The sequence below is a fragment of the Rhincodon typus genome, chromosome 1 (assembly GCF_021869965.1).
Source record: "Rhincodon typus isolate 14 chromosome 1, sRhiTyp1.1, whole genome shotgun sequence".
Lineage (NCBI taxonomy): Eukaryota > Metazoa > Chordata > Chondrichthyes > Orectolobiformes > Rhincodontidae > Rhincodon > Rhincodon typus.
Window position 1 is genome coordinate 107,077,428 of NC_063332.1, and position 13,323 is coordinate 107,090,750.

Here is a 13,323-nt window from a genome sequence, read left to right on the forward strand (position 1 = left end):
TTTTATAATGATCATCTTAACCAGAATGCCCTTCTCCTCCCCTCATGGATTTGTATTTTCTCTTTTTCGGAAAGCTGGGGTATGGGTGAAGAGTTGAATACAGGTGTGATTAACAGAGAGTTGGGACTCCCTGCATTTTGAGTGGCTGAATCCTATAACAGCAATATTAAACTGCTGTCACATTGGTTCAGTGTGCTCGTGAGTCTCATTTCAAATGGAGAAGCTGTGCTTTGGGGGATTGGATTCCCCTTCTTGAACTGAGATGTCCATAATCTGATGGGGACAGGGGCAAACTATTGAGAAAGAATTGAAATTTAAATAAAAGTCCCTTGAACACCAGATATTACCTTTCTAAGAATGGTATTCAATTAACTGACCGTTGACAGGTAGAAGGAAATCAGCCAGCGGCCCAGTTAATTTAAAAAATTAGAAATATTTCAATGACTGCCACATCCCTGCTGATGTTGCAGTATCTCCCACATTGCACTGTGTGTAGAAGCATGGGAAGAGAAAAGTAATAACTGGATGGGACAGTTGTTTGGATAGCTTGTGTTTCTTTCCAGTTCTGTATAGGGATTTTCAAAAAAAAAAGACATGTTTCATTTGGGGAAGAGGATTTTATATTTAAAAAAAAGTTTAAAAACAATATTTTAATGAAACTTCTCAATACCATTTGTCAGTCTAACAAAGAATGTGTTCATGACATCCAGGTATTTTTCACTTAAAGGCGGTGCAATAAGATAGCTTTCTGAGACCGCACCATTACAATGAGGTCAGCTGCGATCACAACTGGAATCTGATGTGTTGACTTTGTGTCAAGTTTGATTTTAAACAAACTCTGGTGGTTGCATTTTTTTTTGTACTGTTTGTGATCAATTTTGTTAGGATGTAAGAATGAGATATGTGTCCAAACTCAACAGCAGTGCTTAGAAAGACAGGTCCTCAAGGTCCAGCTCCAGGATAGGACTCTACTTTTCAAATAAAAAAAAAACTGAAAGGGAAACAAAAGCACTCAAGATTTTAAGGCTACTGTGTATGTAGAAAATATATGTATGTGATTAAAAAATAAAATACGCCTTTAAAATGAGAACTGCTCCTTTGTTGTGTACTGATTAGTAGGATCAGCAATCCCCACCTTGATCTGGATGTCTGGAAAAGTGGTTTGCTGGCAGTAATTTTCCAACATGCATCTCCCAACTGGTTGTAAGGTGAGGACTGGGAGCTAGAGGAAACATTTTGTGACCGGATATTCGGAGTGTACACCAGTGCTCTTTGTAAAGCACGCAAACTCTTATCAGTAATATACTGTATGTTCTGCATTCTAAGCCCAACTATGGCACGAACCCTCAAATGAAACATTTGTGTTACTTGTCAAATGTATAATCCATATGCGTTATTTCACCAGCCCCACTGGGTACTAATTATCCATCCATTATCAAGAATCTGGATAGTATAAAATAGGGGAGGTGATAACCTAGTGGTATTGTCACAGGACCTAATAATCCAAAGGCTCAGGTAATGTTCAAGGGCACAGGTTCAAATCCTGTTATGACAGATGGTGGAGTTTGAATTTGATCAAAATCTGGGGAATTAATGCCAACCATGAAACAGTTGCCAATTGGTGGAAAACTCACCTGCTTCATTAATGTCCTTTAGAGAAGGTAACTGCCTTATATGGTCTGGCCTACGTGTGACTCCAGGCCCCCAGCAATGTCTCTAAACTGTCCTCTGGGCAATTAGGGATGAGCAATAAATGTTGGCCCAGCCAGCAATGCCTATGTTGAGTGAATGAATAAAAACAAAATTTCTAGGGCCTTATCCTTGAACGGGTAGGTCCTATAATGCTGATGTTATAAGGACTGACGTATTGTATTAATCAGTGCTATTGTCATAGTAAGTTCCAATCAAGCACTTAATTGAGTTGAGGTAGGCCTGCCCCAATATTGCAAACCTTAGGGATGCAACTCCTGCCCAGCAACAACTGCCAACCTCTCTGCATTGTTCACCATTGCCACTGGGATGCAGTGACTGCAGCTGCTGTTACATCCTCCCAAAGCCTCAGTCACGGATCGATCCAGGCACAGGAGAGTGAGGGACGGAGCGGGTGTTTGTGGGATGCAGGTTCCAGAATTGTGAGCAGGCGTTGTGTATTGAGAGAAGTCACTAGTAGGGGGTAAATGTGAAGCACGGTGGGCCCTTCTCTTTCCCAATAACAAGGTCCTCATTCAGACAGTGAATGCCTCTGAATGAGAGACTCCTTCCCTCCCTGATGCCTTCAGAAACTTTGACCACAGTTTTGGGTTTTCAATATGGAAAGTCACTGACCCACCACTGGGTGAATACCAGCAGTGGCAAGATGCAGCCCCAAAGTGGCCTTTAACTGCCATTTAACAGCCTCAATTGGTGGTATGATGGAAAGACTGATTTTTCTTTCTTAATGTAATAAATAAACACCAGAGCTTTCTTACTGTGGGAAACAAGACATTTTGAAGAACTTCCAAGAGGTGCAACAATGTACATCCTCAACATCTGGAGAGTTGATGGACACAAGAGTTCTCCTCTCACCTCCCCATGCCCTTCGCTCACTGTGCTATACAGTGTTTGGCAGCCCTGAGTGTGGATGGGTAAGGGGATAAAGGCTTTCCAGTCACAGTGCAAGAGATTCTCCTATGCTTAGCAGGGCTAGAGGAGTTTAGATCACTGGTAAAAGGGTTGGGAAGCTCCTTCCAATCTTTGGAAAGCCTTGTTATTTAGCTTGTGAATGTCAGCCTACACCTTCCCCTGGCCTTTCAAAACAACATAGTGCCGGCCAAATGCCTGTTGACCGAAGCAAATCTGGGAAAGTGTCATGGGTTTCAGCAATCTCTCATTGGACCATCACACAATGAACTCTTAGCTCCAGCAATGGTTTGCAGAGTGACAGTGACGTCCATAGTGTTCTCCTCGGCCTGTCTCTCCATGGCAGCTGCTGTGCTCTCTCTAGCTGGAATTGGTGATGCAGCCCCTTAGCTGAGACATGGTTGAGCTGAGGAAGCTCAAGCAGCTCCGCCAGACTCGCCTTGGTTTGCCTCTGCAACTCCCACAGATCGAGTGGGTCCTTCATCAGAGACGATTCAGCCGGGAGCACAGAGGGGACCGTCGCCCAAAAGCTGCCAAGTGCCCACTGGCCTTGGCTATCATCTGTACCTTCCTGATTTTGTGGCACTGACCAGATGATGACCCTCGACTGGTCCACAATTGACTTCCCACCAAGGGGTGTGTATGTGCACTGAGCGTTGGGTATATGGGAAGGGTGTGACTCCACCCTCTCAGTGATTTCCAGACTGTCACCCTCTGAGGAGCTCTCAAGTAGAGCACGTGGAGCTGGCCCTGACTCTCTGTGACAGCAACCCCTGTAAATGACTGATGAGCTTTGGGGGCTACTACCTATCACAGGAACAATAGGCTGCTACCGTCACTAAGAATGACGAGTAAATCCAACCTCTCCTCACTCTCCCTGCCCACCAATCCAAATTCAGGCCCAGCTATGAACTGAGCACACTGCTAACTGTTGAAGTTTGAGCACAACCTGTGTCGATGATGGATCTCTGACATTTGAAACCCCCTGCCCTGCCTCATCTCTCTGTGGAGTTGTGAGGCTTTTGTCCCACAAGAATAAGGGTAAGAAGATGAGATTTCCAGTGATACTAAGGAGCAGCCCTCACTGTTCAATCACCTTCTGATCCCCTGAGATGTCATATTTCTCAGTTGCCCTTCACTGCTCACATTCTCAGGAAATCTGCACAAGGCCAGAGGAAGATGCAAACTCCGAAGATGTAAGCTCAGAGCTTATGTGATGACAGAAGCTTATGAGGAAGGAAGCCCTTCACACTTCAATGTCCATCCTGGCCCTTAGCCATTCAGAGCCGAAACCTTTACCACTCACGTTTTGTCCTTTTTTTAAATTCATTCATGGGATGTGGGCGTTGCTAGCTGGGGCACCATTTACTGCCAATTCAAAGGGGAAGTTTCAAGATTTTGACTCAGTGACACTGACTGTATTATATTTCCCTGTCAGGATGGTGAGTGGCTTGGGTGGGAAGAGGGGGGAGCTTGCAGATGGTGATGGTGTTCCCAGGTATCAGCTGCACTTGTCCTTCTAGATGAGTATAGTTGTGGGACTGGAAGGTGCTGTCTAAGGAATTTGGTGAATTTCTGTAGTATATTTTGTAGATAGTACACACTGCTGCCACTGAACAATGTTAAAGAAGGGGATGAGAATATTTGTGGATGCGGTGCCAGTCAAGCAGGCTGCTTTATCCTGGATAGCGTCAAACTTCTTGGCTGTTGTTGGAGCTGCACCCATCCAGGCAAATGCAGAGTAGTCCATCAGTCTCCTGACTTGTGTCTTGTAGATGGTGGACAGGCTCTGGGAATCAGGAGGTGAGTTACTCTCTGCAGGATTCCAAGCTTCTGACCTGTTCTTTTGGCCATAGTATCGACGCAGCTAGTCCAGTTGAGTTTCTCATCAATGGTATCTCAGGATATTGATAGTGGAAGATCCAGTGATGGAAATGCCATTGAATGTAAGGTACAAAGGTGAGATTCTGTCTTATTGGAGATGACCTTGCCAAACATAATCCCAAACTAAATTAATCCTAACTGCCTGCTCCTGGCCCATATCCCTCCAACCTTTCCTACTCATGTATCTATCCAAATGACTTTGAAACATTGCAATTGTGCCCACATCTACCATTTCCTAAGAAAGTTCATTTCACACGCGAACCACACTATGTGTAAAAAAGTTGCCCCTCATGTCTTTTTTAAATTTCTCTTCTCTCACTTTAAATATGTCATTGAAGCCTTGAAATTCCCAATCCTAGGGAAAAGACACCGACCATTAACCCTAACTATACACCTCGTGATTTTATAAACTTCTATCATGCCACCTCTCATCCTCCCACGCAACAGTAAAAAAACTCTCAGCCTATCCAGCTACTCTTTATAACTCAAACCTTCCATACCCAGTAACTTCCTGGTAAATATCTACTGAGCCCTTTCCAGCTTTATAATAGCTTGTCTATAATGGGGCAACCAGAACTAGACACAATACTCCAGAAGAGGCATCACCAATGTCCTGTACAACTTCAATACGACGTCCCAACGCCTCCACTCAAAGGACTGCGCAATGAAGGCAAGCGTGCCAAATGCCTTTTTAACCACCCTATCTATATGTGACGCAAACTTCAAAGAATTATGTATCTGAACCACTAGGTCCCTCTGCTCTGCAACACTACCCGAGGCCCTACCATTAATTGTATAAGTCTTACCCCTGTTTGTTGTACCAAAATGTAATACTTCGCAGTTGTCCAGATTGAATGCTATCTGCCATTTTTCAGCCCATTGACCTGTTTGATGAAGATTCCTTTGTAATCTTAGAAAACCTTCTTCACTGTCTACTATGCCACCAATTTTGGTGTCGTCCACAAACTTACGAACCATGCCTTCTATATTCTGATCTAAATCATTTATATAAATGACAAACAAAAGAGGACCCAGAACCAACACCGCAGTCGACAGGCCTCCAGTCCAAAATACAACCCTCCACCAATCAAGGCTGTAATGAGGTCAGGAGCTGAGTATCTGCGATGGAACTCAACTGGGCATCACTGAGCAGCTTATTGCTGAGTAGGTACTGCTTGATAGCACTGTTGACACCTTCCATCGCTCTATTGATGATCGCAAGTAGACTGATGGGGCGGTAATTGACCAGATTGGATTTGACCTGCTTTTTATGTACAGGACGTACTTGGGCTATTTTCCATGAAGTTGAGTGTAGCTGTACTGGAACAGCGTGGCTAGGGGAGCGACAAGTTCTGGAGCACAAGTCTTCAGTACTATTGCTGGAATGTTGCCAGGGCCCATAGCCTTTGCAATATCCAGTGCCACCAACAGTTTCTTGATATCCACATGGAGCGTGTCAAATTGGCTGAAGACTGGTATCTGTAATGCTGGGGACCACTGGAGGAGGCTGAGATGGTTCATCCGCTTGGCATTTCTGGCTGAAGATTGTTGTGAATGCTTCAGCCTTATCTTTTACACTGATGTGCTAAGCTGTTTCATCATCGAGGATGGAGATATTTGGAAGTCTCCTCCTGTAGTGAATTGTTTAATTATCCACATTATTGATGACTGCATGCAGCAGGACTGCAGAGTTTAGATCTGATACACTTGTTGTGAAACCTCAGAGCTCTGTCTATCACACCTTGCTTGTACTGCTTGGCAAGTAGTCCTGTTTGGTGGCTTCACGAGGTTGATTCCTCATTTCCAGGAATGTCTGATGCTGCTCCTGGCATGCCCTCCTGCACTCTCTGTTGAACCAGGGTTGATCCCCTCACTTGATGGTATTGGTTGAGTAGGGAAAATGCTGAGTCATGAGGTTACAGATTGTGCTGGAGTACAATTGTGTTGCTGTTGATGGCCCACAGTGCCCCATGAATGCCCAGTTTTGGGTTACCAGATCTGTTTTAACTTCATCCTATTTAGCATGGTGATAGTGCCATACCACATCATGTAAGATATTCTTAACATGGAGATGGGACTTTGTCTCCACAAGGACTGTGCAATGGTCACTCTTTCCAATACTGTCATGGAATGATACATCTGCATCTGGTCAAGTTATTTCTTCCCTTGTCTTGGGTTCTCTGACTCTCTGCCACTGACCCAGTCTAGCAGCTATGTACTTTTGGAGCCGACTAGCTCAATCAGTAGTGCTGCTGCTAGGCCAATCTTGGTGGTGGATACTGAAATCCCCCACCAAAATATGTTCTGCATCCTTACTGCCCTTAGTGCTTCATGCAAGTGACATTGATCATGGAAGAGCACTGTTTTATCAGCTGAGGAGGGAAATGTTACATGTAATCAGCAGGACGTTTCCTTACCCATGTTTGACCTGATGCCATGACTGCATGGGGTCTGGAGACAATGTTGAAGACTCCTAGGGCAACTTCCTCCCAACTGTATACCACTGTGCTGCCACCTCCACTGGGTCTGTCCTGCCGGTGGGACAGGACATATCCAGGGATGGTACTGTGTGGCACTTGTCCGTAAGGTATGATTCCGAGTATGAATATATCAGGCTGTTGCTTGACTAGTCTGTGAGGTAGCTCTTGTAATTTTGGTATAAGCCACCAGATGTTAGTAAGGAGGACTTTGCAGAGTTGACAGAGCTGTTTTTACTCAGAGATAGTAAGAACTGCTGATGCTGGAGTCAGAGATAACACAATGTGGAACACAGCAGGCCAGGCAGCATTTCAGGAGCAGGAAAGCTGACGTTTCGGGTTGGGACCCTTCTTCAGAAATGGGGAGGGGGAAGGGAGCTGGGAAATAAATAGAGAGGAGGGGTGGGGCTGGGGAAGGTAGGTGGGATGATGATAGGTGAATGCACGTAGGCAGTGGCCAGTGAGGTCGGAGGTGTTTTTACTATTGTCATTTCTTGTGCCTAGGTCGATGCCAAGTGATCTTTCAAATTTCTTTCCTTTTGTGTCTCTTCCTGGTAGTTTGCAGTTCACTAGGCCATTTCAGAGGGCAGCTGAGAGTCAGCCACATTGTCATGTATTTGTAGGTAACGATGACAGTTTCCTTCCCGAAAGGGATGTCAGTGAACTAGCTGGGATTTTCCCGAAAATTGAGCCTGCTTTCATGGCCATCATTAGACTTTTAATCCTAGATTTTGATTCTGCATGGTAGGATTTGAACCCAGATTTCCAGACTATTGCCTGGGTTGCTGAATTATTAGGCTACTGACAATACAACAACACTATCGCCTCCCAACTGGATGGGTAAGATTTGTCCTGGATAGTCTAAAACTTCTTGTGTTATTAGAGCTGCACTCATCCAGGCAAATGGAGTATTCTATTACACCTCTAACTGTTCTTGATGGTATGATATTAAATTCAGTGCAAATGAAATTAGGCATCTTTTAAGCACACTTGACCCAATCCCCTGTACGGCCATTCATTTCCACAGTGATGGCAGCTTTTGGTAGTTATCAACTGGAAATAGAATCTCTTTGCATTTCTGCTCAGCCTGGAAGAGCTGCCATAGCGAGCTGTTGCTGAACGTTGGGCCAATGCCCTCAATAAATTGTGACATCTTTAAACATGGCTGAAATTGTTGCTGCCATTGTTGCAACTTGTGAGATGGAAATTTCTTTTACCTCATCCTTCAAATGTTTTAGAAATCATAGAATCCCTAAGGTGCAAAAGCAGACCATTCAGCCCAGGTCTACACCAAATCTCCAAAGAGCATCCCATTCAGACGCACCCCCTACCCTATTCCTGTAACACTGCATGCCCCAGGCTAACACACCGAACCTGCATACCTCTGGACACTAAGGGCAATTTAGCATGGCCAGTTCATATAACCTGCACACCTTTGGACTGTGCAAGGAAACGGGAGCATCTGGAGGAATCCCATTGCAGAGAATGTGCCAATTCCACACAGACAGTCGTCTGACCCTGGAATCAAATCAGGTTCCCTGGTGCTGTAAGGCACCAGTGCTGAACACTGAGCCTGTATGCCGGGTTTTCTGCTGGGATGTTCATGTCTAGCAATGCTGACCAGTTCAAGTACAATGCTTGCTCTGAAAGGCTGCTTGCAGAACTTCAGCTTTGAAAAAAGGCTCTTGCCCTTTAAATATGGCAACTTCTCTTGCAGGGGTGTCAGGGAGAATGGGTCTGCCACTATGAGAGCTGCCCCACCACATGGTCCAGGTGCTAGCCTGCACTAGATTCCAGACTTCAACCAGATCCAGCATTGGGTGCTGCAACTTCAGCTCTAAAAGCAGCCCATGATCTCTGGAAATGTGAAGGTCACAAACCATATCTCCTTTGATCATTTCTGATGAGCTTTGATCAAAGTTATATTTCATTCATATCAATCCACTCTTGAATTCATGAAAGCATGTATAACATCTGCTGGCATAATCTACTATGGGTTCAATTCTTAATGAAGGACTTGATGAAAGTTAATCTTACAGTTCTAGATTGCTTGTGTTGCTTAGTAACACCAGATTGTATATGCAGAACATGATTTTCACAGGAATTAAGCAAAGTCAAAGCACAGTCAAACACTGGTACAGCATGTGTTAGGTTTGTTCAGCAATTGTTAGCTTAACTGGTAATCAATTAGTGTATAAGCACTGATTTATAAATAGTGCCACCAGGCTAATCTTAAAGGCATAATAAGGCAGGTAGGTATTAAAGTGGACACTCTCCCCATTAGACATGCACTGACTGTAAAGTCTTCATAAAGGTGAAACTTTACACATTCAGGGCCAATGTCTGAAACAGGGAAACACTTAACTGTTTGGTCATTTCAATACAAAGAATAGTTTGGACTCCTTCCCAGGATTCATCAGGATTCTCTTGTTCTGAATGCAGCCAACACCTGAACTGCTGCAATCAAAATGAGTTCCAACTGCAGCATAACTGCAGTTCCTTAAAATATTTACTGGCGGCCTCTCCCAAACAGGTAACCAGAAAATAAATGTAGCCATGAAGAGCTGGAGTCTTTCTCCTGGCTTCAGATTCATTCCAAAGTCCATGTTAAATCCCTGTCTAGCCACCTCCAAGTTACTTCTCCCAAAGCTACCTGCTGGTCCCTTTCAGTGACACAGGAGCCCTCAACTCATGACTAAGTCTTCAGCAAATTGCCTCAGGATGTGAAGCAGGAATCCACATAAATTCTTCAAGAGGAAATCTATTTAAAAAAAGAGAAATGAGATTGTGATAGTAAAATCCAATCTCGAGCCTCCACTGACTGATCAGCCAAACGTGTAGATGTTTCTATGCTTCTTTAATTCGTAACCCAGCCTCTTGAACCATGCACCTTAGTTTTGAAGGAACATATCACTCTCAGGCATTAGACTTGTACCAAGGGAGGAAGGTATCTTTACAAAGGATTATCTGCCAGAAATAAATCTAGAAATAAATTTGTTAGATCATTCTACTCTGAAGCAAAGTTGGGAAAACCAGTGCTGGAGAAAATGCCTTTTTATCAGGTATCTCCCCAGCATTGCCAGGTACTAGCATTGGCAATACCTGGAAGCTGTGTATGTAAAATGCTTGAATGTAGTGTGAGAAACGGATGAACTAATCATGATTGGCTGTGACAGACTGAATTATGAATGGCGATAAAGCAATACACTTACAAAGAGGTTTGATTTGCTAATTCTTTTTATAAAATATGTACACTTTTTTGGTCATGAACAAGTAAAATGGCACATGAAGCATCGCCACACAAGTCAATATTTTAACTTTATATATCCCATTGTCCATTGCATAACCTCTAAAATTCATCCAGTTTCTCTTGTCCCCAACAAGAAAGGGAAGTCACAAAAAAAATTACAAAACAGGCCAACTGTACCACAATGCTCAAAAATAGCTGTTAAGTGCAAGTTAAAAAGCTTTGATAAAAAGCTAGATTGCAACATAATAATATTAACTGTAGCAGTTTAAATACAAGGCTTTCGTTAAAAGATTTCTTTCTTGGTTTGACATACATTTTTTGATAGGTGCCACAGATTTAGTTTTTATTTAAGCTATATACACAACCAGCTCTAACACTGAACAGTAGCATAATTACATGGAGCATATAGGTTATAATAACATGGTAAGTATACAATTAAAATACTGGCAAGTATAGTTTAAACATATTTCTCCCCTTCAAGGTTTTGAATTTGCATGAGTGCTAACACCAGTCAGGTGACCAGTCACCTAACTCTCCCCCTTGTTATCCATTGTCCTAATCTTTCGATCTTTACTGTATCCAAATGGTGTTACTTCTATCTGGTCTTCGCGTCTCCACAGTGAGATCACCAAACGTTGAGAAAAATTGCTCCATCTCTTTTTGCAACATCTCATTGCGTTTCTCAGCATCCTCCCGGGCACGCTCTGTGTTCCTCATCTTTATTTCCACCATGGTGTACTTCTTCCTTTCTTGGTCCAGCTCTTCGTGAAGTGTCATCACCTCAGACTCGAGCTCAATGTTTCTTTGTTCCAAACTGAAAAATAGAAGAAGAAATGAGCAAGAATGACAGGGAAATGATCAAAGATTCATGTTAGTTCTGACAGATGTGACTATCGGTGTACGTTGACCTCATTCTCCTTGCAAGGACTCACATTTATAAATGCTACTTAAACATGAAACTTCTGTTGAATCTAAAATGACATCCACAATAGACTGATTGGTTAATGGTAATGGGCTAAAACAGGGAGTTGGATTGTCATCTATCATAGCAACAGGACTAGGCCATTCAGCCGCTTGAGCCTGTTCCACTATTCAATGAGATAATGGCTGACCTGTGGCACAAGTCCAAATACTTGCCTTTGGCCCATGTTCCTTAACACCTTTGCTTAAGAAAAAGAAACTTGAATGTATCTGTCAGGAAGCAAATCTGATGTTGTCAATTGACTGTCTATTGTGTAAACAAACTAATTTTCTATCAGAATTTATTTCAACAAAAATGAATATTGGATTGGTTTCACAAGTATAGATGCATAGAAGAACTGGGAGATGGTGGATTGAGAAAAAAAGAGAGGGAAAGGGAGAGAAAGACACAGAGTGTGAGAGACAGATAAATAGAGAGAGTGAGATGGAGAGAAAGAGATTGGTGGAGATAGTCCTATACAGATCATCCCGCCTAGAGTCACCCCATCCCTGTAACACTGCATTTCCCATGACCAATCCACCCAACCTGCCCAACTTTGGACTGTGGGAGGAAATCCATGCAGACACAAGGAGAATGTGCAAACTCCACACAGACAGTCACTAGAGGTTGGAATTGAACCTGGAGTCCTGGTCCTGTGAGGCAGCAGTGCTAACCACTGATCCACTGTGCCACATAAAGCTTCTCCAACCAAACCTTGTAACTAAAGTCCTTCATCCCCTGGACCCAACCTGGTAAATCATTTCTGTATTGTCTCAACAACAACTATTGATTACAAGTTCTAAAGATCTTTCAAAAAAGGATATAAATCTCACTTTGGGATAAAAATTGCTTGCTGCCATTTTTTGTATAAGAGATCGTGACTCATGTCATGGTCATAACCTATTGTCATGGAGATTGACTCTAACTCCTCAGTTACCTTAGGATGGCATCGGGTTAAGCACGGGCCCATGCTGCTGCCTACCAGAGGGTTTTGCAAGGACTCAACAGCATTAACACCATTAAGTCATAGAGGTCTACAGCACAGAAAAGGCCCCTTGGCCCATCAAGTATGTGCTAATCTAAAACAACCACCTAAGTATTCTAATCCTACTTTCCAGCATTTGGCCTATAGCCTTGTATGCCTTGGCATCACAAGTGTACATCTAAACACTTCTCAGATGTTATGAGGTTTATGTTACACATCTGGTACAGTCAGCCTGGTCCCCTTAAAGGCAGGTGTGTTCTACTTCAAAGTTGCAATGAGTCAACGAAAAGCCACCACTGAACATTGTTGCTGCAATTTGAAGAAGGGAGCTGTAAGAACAGGATGGGGAGAGTGCTGCCAGCTTCATGGATGTGGTGCTAGAGGCCTTCACCATGTCAGTGAGATGTTGGCTCGATTGGCTGGCCAGCCCATCAGCCTCCAAACACAGACAGGCAGCATGGCGACTCCAGCTCCAATCTGGCAGGAGGGATGGCCCAAAGCTGGCACACTTAGCAGTAGCTGCTCCATCTCCCTGTGGTGCTGTAGACCAAAGACGTTTTCACTCTTACCACCCCCACCCCAGCTGTTGCAGCATTGATAGGGAAGGTCACCAAATCCTCTGCTGTTCCTGTGAGGAAGCAGCAACACTCTTTGTCCAGTCTCAGCACTCACCACAACTACTCTAACAACATTCCATATTCACTCGCACAGACTAGAATGTGAAAAGTTACTTTCCCTGCATGTTTGGTGCTGGGCAATTTTACTGACATTTGTGCTGGGCAAGCCTGAAACTGAACAGGTGCTCTTTGGTGAGTGACAAGCAGATGTGTTGAATGGATCTGAATTTCCAATTAAAGAGTGAAATTAGCTGTAGGGCAGGGTTGCCATGGCAGCGCCAGTTCAAAGGCTTCTAGGGCAGACTGGGCTCCAACAGGAGGACTCCTCTCAGCATGGAGTACCACATGGGTCACTCTGGAAGTGGTGAGATGCACAGTGCATCCAAGTCAGAGTCTCTGACTGAAATAGTGCCACCACTGAATTTCATCTACACTGTTTTTCTGCCCTCCACAATTTGTTTTAGGATCAGATTGGGATCAGATTCCAGCCTTGAGTAAGCCAGGAATTCTGCCTGGTCTGGGTCATGACT

The 13,323-nt window shown here is 43.8% G+C and overlaps 1 protein-coding gene across 3 annotated transcripts in view; it reads right to left on the reverse strand.

Annotated features, from left to right (window-relative positions):
- Window positions 1-10,199: 10,199 nt before the first annotated feature.
- arhgap24 (Rho GTPase activating protein 24) overlaps window positions 10,200-13,323 on the reverse strand; it is a 437,625-nt gene continuing 434,501 nt past the window's right edge. For 2 of the 3 annotated variants that reach the window (XM_048598093.1, XM_048598101.1), the window contains one exon: window positions 10,236-11,044. In XM_048598093.1, the coding sequence (XP_048454050.1) occupies window positions 10,801-11,044 (244 nt within the window). In that variant the 3' untranslated portion in view covers window positions 10,236-10,800. Of the gene's footprint in view, window positions 11,045-13,323 lie in introns of all 3 variants that reach the window. The other variant, XM_048598083.1, reaches the window with a different exon arrangement.